Source organism: Fundulus heteroclitus, chromosome 5, assembly GCF_011125445.2.
Source record: "Fundulus heteroclitus isolate FHET01 chromosome 5, MU-UCD_Fhet_4.1, whole genome shotgun sequence".
Lineage (NCBI taxonomy): Eukaryota > Metazoa > Chordata > Actinopteri > Cyprinodontiformes > Fundulidae > Fundulus > Fundulus heteroclitus.
In genome coordinates, this window is record NC_046365.1 from 42510710 (window position 1) to 42521404 (window position 10695).

The 10695-nt window shown below is 40.9% G+C and overlaps 1 protein-coding gene across 1 annotated transcript in view; it reads left to right on the forward strand.

Moving 5' to 3' along the window:
• The first annotated feature begins 513 nt into the window (after nucleotides 1–513).
• The window catches only part of LOC105923642 (CD48 antigen), an 86935-nt gene continuing 76753 nt past the window's right edge, over nucleotides 514–10695 (forward strand). The window contains exons 1-2 of the mRNA XM_036137626.1: nucleotides 514–635; nucleotides 10349–10651. Of these exons, the coding sequence (XP_035993519.1) occupies nucleotides 602–635; nucleotides 10349–10651 (337 nt within the window). The 5' untranslated portion in view covers nucleotides 514–601. The remainder of the gene's footprint in view (nucleotides 636–10348; nucleotides 10652–10695) is intronic.

Below are 10695 nucleotides of genomic sequence, written 5' to 3' on the forward strand. Positions count from 1 at the left end.
GAAGTCTGGGAGGAAATTCAAGAAATTAGCTGGACATGTAAACATCTAAAATAATACTAATTGTATATGTCATAATAATAATGTCTCGCTCACAAAACAACCCTGACTTCTCTTTTTTCAAAACGGAAGTAATTTCATGTTTTTTTGTTGTTGTTTATTTTGTTTGTTTTGCACAAATAGAGGAATCATTGCGTTCAGCTTTTAGTAAAAGGTTTAATGTGAACTGGGTCATTATTTGCAGGATCAATGGCGCTCAGGGAGCCCCCTCCCCTACAGGAAGCAGCTGAGACGTTCTGCACTAATAATACTTAATAATACTGGGAATTATGGTCCTGATCGATAGCAAATAAATATTTGAATAATTTGTCTTTAAGTAGTAGATCATGATAAAACACAGGACATAGATTTGTAATTTTTTAACTAACTACAATAGCTTAGGTTCTGTCAAAGCTCTGGCTCTCTCCTCCACCACAGGGAGCACTGTTGCCTTAGACAAAATGTGTCTACGGCAGCAGCAGCAGCAGAGACGATTGTGTTTTCAGGACGTTCAGGAGAGACACTGCGCTGGACATGTAGAAGAGAAAAGTATAATTATGTAATTATGGAGAATTACATCATATTTATGTGCTTAGTAGGTAAGTCATCCAACTCTCCTCCATGTACATTTACTATTTAAGAAGCTTAAATAGTTTACTTCATATTTAATTAAAGTCTAAATAGTTTTAATCTCCAAAAATCTGCAGTTCAAAAAGGAAATGTCTTGAAGTCATTTTAGAAGATGTGCAAATATTTACAGCATCACTGAGCTTAAAATGACTATTTCTAGATGACTTGAAGCCTTTGTGTGATTGGTTGTTAAAATGTGAAAGTATACAGTTGTTTCTTTTAGCAGGGAGCATTTTTTAAATAACTAAAGATTTGTACTAGAATGACTTGGATTTTTGTTGAAGAGCGATTTCAATAATTTTAAAAGCGACAAAAAAATACATTATCTTTTCTAAATCTGGTTGTGTTGGTAGGTTTAAAGGTTTTGTTCTGTCACCTCTAGTGAAAAGGTTGCTGGTTGAAATCTTGGTTTGGTGGTGAGTTGATAACTCATCATTGGAGATTAAAAGAGTTTACTTCCATTTGATTCATAGAAAGAAGTTAAGTTCTTCAAGAGGCAAACCAACCAATCAGCAGCAACCTGCTGTTTTTGTAGTAAAGGATTCATATATTTTAAAGAGGCTAAAACAAACAGACTAAAAATGAAGAAAACAAGTTTGATGCTACCAAGCTGTACAGATCAAGGTCTTATTCTTCAGGTTATTTTAGGATTGATCTGCAACATGAAAACAGTGAAGAGTTGAGCTTTGATGTTTGGTTTTTGAGCTGCAGTTGTTCTAGATATTAAGGTTCTAGATAGTAGAAACAGTTCTCCTAAGATATTTGGGGAAGGTGTTGGAAGAACAATCAGATCAGAGTGGCATGGATCAGAACTGAGATGAGGATTACAGCTGATAGACTGTTATGGACCCTCAGCTTCAGGACGACCACTGGGGTTTTCTTCATTGCTCCAGATTAATGAAACAGATCTCTGTTGTTGCAGAATAGCTGAAGGGGTTTGGGAATTTAGTTTTCTGCATGCGTTTTGTGGTCATGGACAAAGCTGATTAATTTTGTGGGGAATGTTGTGTGAGGGTGTGGTGTTGGAGAAACTCAGAAGTGCTTTCTGGTCCTTGCATGAACAGGACGGAGTCCACAAAAATCAAAGTGCTCCATCAGGGCTCTTCCTCCTTACCACTCTATTTCTGGTCTTCATGGACAGGATGTCAAGGTGTTGTTCTGGAGAGGAGAATGTCTGGTTTGAGAACTTTAGGGTCCCATCCTGGTTTTTTGCAGATTTTATGCAGAGTTCTTGCTAACATGCGACCCTCTTTATGTACAAGATAAACATAAAAGCATTTGGAGAAACGTTCCCAGGCTGACAGAAAAGAAAAAGGAAATGCTGAACGGTGCTAAATGCTAAGCTAACAGTACAACACGGATGTTTGAGAGCAACATAAAAGGTCAGTAAGGTTCTTCATCAGACTCCAAGATACTTGAACTCCTCCACTAGGGGCAGCACATCCTCCCCAACCCGGAGAAGGCACTCTACCCTTTTCCGGTTCAAGACCATGGTCTCGGATTTGGAGGCACTGATTTTCATCCCGGCCGCTTCGCACTCGGCTGTGAACCGCTCCAGTGAGAGCTGTAGATCACGCCCTGATGAAGCCAATAGGACCACGTCATCTGCGAATAGCAGAGACGCAATCCTAAGGCCACCAAAGCGGATCCCCTCAACACCTTGGCTGCGCCTAGAAATTCTGTCCATAAAAGTTATGAATAGAATCGGTGACAAAGGGCAACCTTGGCGGAGTCCAACTCTCACCGGAAACGAGTCCAACTTACTGCCGGCAATGCGGACCAGACTCTGACACCGGTCGTACAGAGACCTGACAGCCCTTATTAAAGGGTCCGGTACTCCATACTCCCGGAGTACCCCCCACAGGATCCCCCGGGGGACACGGTCGAATGCCTTCTCCAGATCCACAAAGCACATGTAGACTGGTTGGGTAAACTCCCATGCCCCCTCCAGAATCCTGCTGAGGGTATAGAGCTGGTCCAGTGTTCCACGGCCAGGACGAAAACCACACTGCTCTTCCTGAATCCGAGATTCGACTATCCGACGGACCCTCCTTTCCAGAACCCCTGAATAGACCTTACCAGGGAGGCTTAAGAGTGTGATTCCTCTGTAGTTGGAACACACCCTCCGGTCCCCCTTTTTAAATAGGGGGACCACCACCGCAGTCTGCCAATCCAGAGGAACTGCCCCCGATGTCCACGCAATGTTGCAGAGCCGCGTTAACCAACACAGCCCCACAACATCCAGAGCCTTAAGGTACTCGGGGCGAATCTCATCCACCCTGGGGGCCTTGCCACCGAGGAGCTTTTTAACAACCTCGGCAACCTCAGCACCAGAGATGGGAGAACCCGACCCAGAGTCCTCAGGCTCTGCTTCCTCAATGGAAGACGTGTTGGTGGGATTAAGGAGGTCTTCGAAGTATTCCGCCCACCGACGCACGACGTCCCGAGTCGAGGTCAGCAGCACACCACCCCCACTGTAAACAGTGTTGGTACTGCACTGCTTGCCCCTCCTGAGACGCCGGATAGTGGACCAGAATCGCTTCGAAGCCGTACGGAAGTCTTTCTCCATGGCCTCTCTGAACTCTTCCCACGCCCGAGTTTTTGCCTCAGCGACCAGCCGAGCCGCCTGGACTGCCAATGACATAAAATTAAGTTTTGTTATATTTTTAAGCCTGAATGGAGCTGAGTAAACCTCAGATATCAGTTTATCAAGTTATTGGTTATTCGCAAAGGGCTCAAATGTTTTCAGAGATGTCGTCCCCGCTACACTAACAGGCAGCTCATCTTGCTAGCTGTCTAGGATCGCTATACCCGGATAGAACGACCTTGTTTCAAAACTCCTGCTGGCCATCACCACTGAGTGGATGTTAAAAACTGATGTAATTCACTCAGATGAAATCTAACAGTTTATGTTTGGTTTATTTCAGTGTTTTAGTTTGTTACTTCGGAAAACAGTTTGGCTGAGATCAAGCTTTAAACTAGACGAGTTTTATGAGAGCAGGAGAGTATGTTTGGAAATTAACAATTAGCTGATCTTTAGCAAGCGTCTGCTACGACGGTACAACTGCTGAAGTTCCTCAAAGATTAAATAAGCAACAGAAAAATTAATTAAATGTTCTAACTCCAATTTTTTACTTCTTCACGGCTCTGTGCTTTACTTCATCACATAACTTGGCAAAATAAGTTACGCTGACAGCAGAAAGCAGGTGAAGACTAGACCTTCACTTCCTGGCTTCCAGCTGGAAGGACCCCAGCCTACATAGACCAGGGTCTTCTGAAGCATGCAGACCCTGAAGTTGTCAAGCATGCTCAGCGGAGCAACAGCGCCCCCTGGAGCCACAGTATATAATTATATAATGTTCACAATATGTCCTAAATTAGGATCCTGCTCTCTGAATCAGCTCCGTCTGAGGCCTGATTCTTTTTCACAGATCTTGTCCTGTTCTCAGTCTTACATCTAAGCTTTTGTCTCTTATCTGACAGTGTTTGTCTCAGACATGAAGATGTCCTAACTTTTATACAGCATGGTTAGTAAAATATAAATGTCCTCAGTGCTGAACCCTGCATTACCATTTTAGGAGTGCAGTTTTTACTGAAGAAAAAAAACAGGAGAGAAGAGTACAATTGAAACTAAGAAACTCTTGGAGGAAAATGGCCGGTGCTTTTCCAAAGAAGCCTTTGGATATTTTCATTTTTTCCACTTTCCACTTAGTCTGTTTACTGTTTAAACTTGTTTCTTGTAAATTAGACTGACCTGATCTGATAAACAGGAACCAGGCCAGTGTTTTCAGTAGAGATAACACTGTTTACATGAATACAGCCAACGGCAGGGTGTAACTTCCGCTAAGGTATAATTTTAATTTCAGTCAGAAAGCAGAGACGTTACAGATCATAGACCCTTGACATCGATTCAAAGGTTCAGAGTGCTGCATCTGTGTCCTTTCTATGATTATATAATTTAATGCTTTGCATCCTTGTTTTCCATGGCTGTCCATCCATTTCCTCTCTACAGATAATCTCATCCCTGCAGAAAGCAGCTTAACTGATAAATAGATCTAGTTACATACCTTCCACCTTGATTTAATTTGCCCGGTAGAGGCAGGATGTTTGTAATCTACCTTTTAATTCTGAGTTGAAATGTGAAACATCACTAAGGTGCCGTCGCATCAAACGCAACCTAAACGCTGCAGTTGATGTGAGAATACAGAAACACATTAAAACGTTTCTGTCTGATTACATGACTAATTTCTTCTTACTTCTTAAATTTCTTCTTAAAGACATATTACACCAATGTTCTTTTAGCACCAACCAAAGCAGAAAACTCAGGGGAACTGGTTTCTGGTTCGTGACACTTTAACCACAGGTAGCAAGACCGCATGTCTTTACTGTAATTACAGAATGAAGCAACGTGTTTAAATGTTGGTCAAAATGCAGACATGACAGGACACTGGTGGTGATGTTTGGAAAGCAGCTGATGCTGAATAATCCTTTAAGTGATCAAAATGATGAGACAGTGGTTACATCTGGCTGGGATTTCTTATTGCACAACAGATAATTAAAAACGTGAATAAATATATCTGTAAGTAGAGATCAGAGGGAAGCAAAGTCAGAACTGAACAAGTTGAGTTCTTCTACTACATCGTTTATTTTGTCTCCTTTCATTCTGCAAAGATTCTGCCTCTTTGTTTAATTTGCTTAAATGATTTTTTTCCTTTCTTTATTCCAGAGTAAGTGTTCCTCTAGCAGAGCAAAAATATTTTCTATGCAATCCTATTATTAGTTTTTATTGACCAGATAGGCAAGAACACTGAGAGTTGAGACTCAGACGGGTTCAACAAATTCCCCGGCTGAAGGGTGTAACGTTGTGGTGACAGATGGTCTGTAGGATCTACAGGCAGCGGGATTTCAGCCTAAAAGAAGGCATGAATGTGTGGCGCAACAAGAAAATAATTTTTAATCCAATGCAATGATAATCCTATGATAAAACACCATCCAGGGCCAAAGTGTTTAATCTGTTGGGACAAACACGCATTGGATAGTTGTTCTGAAATACGCAGTGACAGAACAGATCAATGAACTTCAGCCAGCGGTTGTTTCTTTGGTCGTTGTGATGCTTGATAATGGAGCTACAGCATGATGGTTATGCAGATACTGATTTTATTTGTTGTGCTTCGTGTCGACCAGCTCAGCTCCATCCTGGTTCCTTTGGTTCTGTGATTCTGACTTCATTTTTGAAACCTCAAACATGAATAACTAGAGGAAGCTTAAAGAAGAGCTTCTCTTTGCTGCTATAAGATGGAAATATATGAAAAAGGCTGCAGTGTGATTAGAGGTCAGTGATCAGTCAAATGTATAACAATCTAAATATCAATAAGCTAAATTATAACATATCCTCATGGAGCAGGGCACTGGACCCATTTGTCAGTTTGCTTCTCTGACAAATGAGATCAGGGGTGAAGTTAGATTAAAAATAAATCATCATGGTGATTTTATGAGAACCTGCGATATGCCAAAAACATAATTAAGCCTAAATTTACTCATAACCCTGTAGATTTAGTTTTAAAATAGTCCTTTAATTTTACTGACGTGTTTTTTCTGGTTTTGGAGCTGCTCAGAGTCCTGACTAAATCAAATAAAGAATCTGTAGAGGAAGTTGAAGATTAGGGTGATGGTAAGGAGGCCTTCCAACCTCATTCCTAAAGATAAAACATCAAAACATCAGGGGAAACATGTAAAAACCTGCTCAGCTGAAAAAGGAAGACACACAGCAGTTCTCAGCACTTCAGGATGCAAAGAGAAAATAACTGCATTATATAATCTGTGAATATCCTCACTAGACTTTTGTCAAGGCAGCAAGGAAATCCAGAAAACGCACCACTGAACACAAGGAAGAGAACCAAAATCATTCTCATGCCCTACTTTGCAGGAACATCTGAGGAACTCAAAAGGACTTTCTCCAAACACAAGTTCTGGGGGAATTTCAGACCAAAATGAAATTTCAAAATCCCCAAACGCAAACTGAGCAATAGCTTTGAATTGAGGAAACCATTTTGAATGAAGACCAAATGTTTTCAATTATAAGAACTGAAGTCTAGTTGTTTTGTTCTTTAACTTTTATTGGACATCCTCAGCAATTACAAAAAAATATTTTGGATAATGTAATGATAATAAAGATTATTCTTTATTTCAACTTTGAACCTTTGAAACACAACTTTAAAACATGTCTTCATCAGGATCTAAAAGGACTTTAAGGTGACTGTAGCTAGATGGGAAGAGGATTCATCCAGCAGTCAGAAAGTTGAAGGTGTGATTCCAGCTTTTGCCACTGTCACATGTTGATCTGCACGTCCAAATATTACATCTACTGTCTTTAAAACTCTGAGCAGTTTGTGAACCAGAGATGATTTTCACCTGATTACTGGAGATGCTTTGATGTTCAGCTCCAGGAAAAATGAAACCAGATGGATAATCATGTGCTGTTTGCCTGAAAGCTTTTAGCTCCAGAAACTAAATATTTACTGCAGTCAAACATCCTGGTGGTGAATTGACTGCTCCAGTTTCCACTGATCAGTATGTGCAGAAAAGAAGGGATGTAAAAAGGTTTTAGTTGTTGCAGGAAGAAAATTCTTTTGTCAAAAACTTTTAGATTTTAACGTAAAAATGAGCGGTTAATTCTTCATGATTTCAAATTCTTTCTGGTTTGAATAAAGTTTCTGTTCATAAAATAGAGTAAAGACCTCTGCTTTAGAACTTCATTTTACACAAACATGAAGCAGATTCAGGACTGACAGAAAATGGCTAAAAATTAATCCAGCACAGCTGAACTGAACTTGGATGCATCTGTATTTGATCCAGTCTAACATTAGGATTTTATAAACTGCTTGGTGCCGTGTTCTCCTGAGCATCAACATCCCGTCTTTGGTCCAGCTCAGGGAATCTGGTCTCATGGAGGCAAGAAGGGAAAGTTATCGTAAATTTAGAGAATCTTTCAGAGTTTCCTGATCACTTTGCTTATCATCACCCAAAGGTTTAATAGGTGAAGAGATGCTGTCCTTTGGGCTGTTTTAAAAAACGTTTTAATATCATCCTGGCTTTAATCAGTACTTGGTTTTACAAAAGTATGGTTAAAAGGTTAATGTGAAGAATTAAGGCTGTTAAATGAGTCGTTGTTCTCTCTCTCAAACGTTGGGGTCTTCTTGCAGGGTGTTCTAAACCCAATCATCTAGGCAGAACCTTTTTCTTGTGTAATGCTCTACAACTATTGTGGTAAAGGTTACTCCACCCTCAACACCATCCTGGATGCAAACTGTTCCCTGCATGGTAACCTCCCAGCTCTTAAAGCAACATCTGTGGTTTTAATGATTAAAACAGTCCTGGCCCACATTAGAATATGTGGAGATCCAAAGTTGGTTTAGTCTGCCTTTGTTTTCTCATTTCAATTCAGTTTATTTAACCGACAGAAGGTCCATATACAGCGCCAACTCGCAATAAATATTTGCTAAAGTCACTTTTGATTCCATCAGATCCTCCAGGTCGGTGAGAAAGTTTCCTCTCTAAGGAAACCCAGCAGGTTGCATCAAGTCTCTCCAAGCAGCATTCACTCCTCCTGAAAGAGCGTAGAGCCACAGTGGACAGTCGTCTGCATTGCTGATGGCTTTGCAGCAATCCCTCATACTGAGCATGCATGAAGCGACAGTGGAGAGGAAAACTCCCCTTTAACAGGGAGGAGAACCTCCAGCAGAACCAGAACCAGGCTCAGTATGAACGCTCATCTGCCTCCACCCACTGGGGCTTAGAGAAGACAGAGCAGAGACACAGAAAGCACAGAAGCTAACATTGACCCAGGAGTACTTTCTATGTTAGAGAAGACAGAGCAGAGACACAGAAAGCTCAGAAGCTAACATTGACCCAGGAGTACTTTCTATGTTAGAGAAGACAGAGCAGAGACACAGAAAGCTCAGAAGCTAACATTGACCCAGGAGTACTTTCTATATTAGATGGTAATAGAGGATGATCTGCCTCCCCTGATGATGTCACAGCTAACAGAACGCTAACAGAACTTTTTTCTATGAAGAAAAATATTCCATTGTTTTTATGTTTTCGCCTTTTTAAATCACTTTCAGTCATTTAGTAGCGCCACCTACTGTTCAAGGTGAAAATAAATACCATAGATAACTTTCTAGCTTGACTTTAGTTGTAGGTCTGGCAGCAGCATCAAGGCTCTGCAGCTAAATGTTGGTTTTCTGCCGGAGAAAATTAAAAAAATATGAGGAAAAATTAAGTGATTAAGAGCTAACCTACTGGTCTGGAAGTTTTAGGTTTATACATGAGCCATGAAAGGCAAGTTAGACTCATCATAAGACAAATGAACTGTTGAACTAACTAGCAGAACCAGACAAGTTAATACAGAAGTCATCAGGCTGGTCAGGCCTGTTAAACATAACAACCAACCGTCAGTTCCCAGAGGAAACAAATCCAGTGTGACAGAAGCTCACATTGACCCAGGAGTACTTTCTATGGTAGAGAAAAAGTCAAGAAGTTCATGGTAGTAGTGGCGAGATCCTTGGATGTTTGTGTTTTGATTTAGTTATTTCCTGCATCATGATTTAATTATTTATTTTTTTCCTTATAGTGTTTGTCTATATTGTTCCTTATGTAGATGGTTATCAGTTATTTAGGTTCCCGATTCTGTCTTATTTGGTCACATGTCCTCTCTGTCTGCCTGTCATTGTTCTCTCCCCCAGCTTCTTAACTTGCTCTCAACTGTCACCCATAATCATCTGATTCACCTTCTCTGCTTGGCTTCACTCCTCTCTCCCTCTGTATTTAAGCTGTTTGGTCACTTCTTCTCATTTACTGGTTCTTCCATCATTTACCTCTGGTTCATTGCCCTGTTCCTTGTTGCCCTGCTGTCCTGTTGTTTTGTAGGTTCTTTGTTTCATTTGACTAAATGCTGTTTCCATTATGTCATCTGCGGATCCTGTCTGAACTCTGGTGAAGCAACAACCTCACTGATGCTGACAAGTAGAACCTCCTTTTGCCGCTTCACCTAGGAGAGAAACACATTTAAACAGAGCCAGTAGGAGAATCTATATGATGAAAAACATTGTCGCAGCAATGCTGATTTAGTAAAAGCATTGTGCTGCTGAAGGTTTACCTTCCAGTAGGACAATGTCCCGAATCAGACTGCTAAAGCAACACTCGAGTGGCTTTATCTTTTTTGTATCTTATTTATTGTTTTAGGGTTGATTTTATTGTGAAGCATTGATTTTTATCCTGTGAATGCTGCTATATAAATAAAGTTTACTTACTTACTTACTTAAGGGGAAACATTTACATGTGTTGGAGTGGCCTAGTCAAAGTCCATACCTGATCCCGATTGATAATCTGAGGTTAGACGTGAAGATCTCTGTTGAGCAGAGAAAACGGTCCAGCCTGGAGGAACTGCAGCTGTTTAGCCTGGAGGAACGGGCAGAAAGCCCAGAGGCCAGAAGTGGAGAGTCAGAGAGACACAGAGACACAGAGACCCAGAGAGCTGGAGCTGCTGCTGAAGGCTCTAGAAGTCCTGACTTTGGGGGGAACAGTTCTGCACGCTGATGTTTTAAAGGAATATTTGACGTCACAAAGTAACAGAAGGTTTTCAGGAGACTTTATTCTGACTGCATCTGTTGGTGTTTTACAGCCATGATGAGATTCTCAGCTGCTGATGAACTGAAGAGGAATTTGACAGGAGTTGTTGGAGGAAACGTCACTTTCCCAGATCCTCTGCTGGAATTAGGATTTCTTTTAGAAGGAACAAACATCGCTATGGTGTATGAAGGAAAACTTCAGATTCTAGAGGAAAAATACAAAAACAAACTTCACTGGAACAGAAACTCTGGACTCTTTACAATCACAGACCTGCAGAAGAGCGACTCTGGAGTTTATAACATCGACTCTAAAAGAGGACGAGCTCTAAGTGTCTCTTATTCTTTGACAGTTTATGGTAAGTCACCTTTTAATGGGACCACATATTGGCTGTTTTATGTT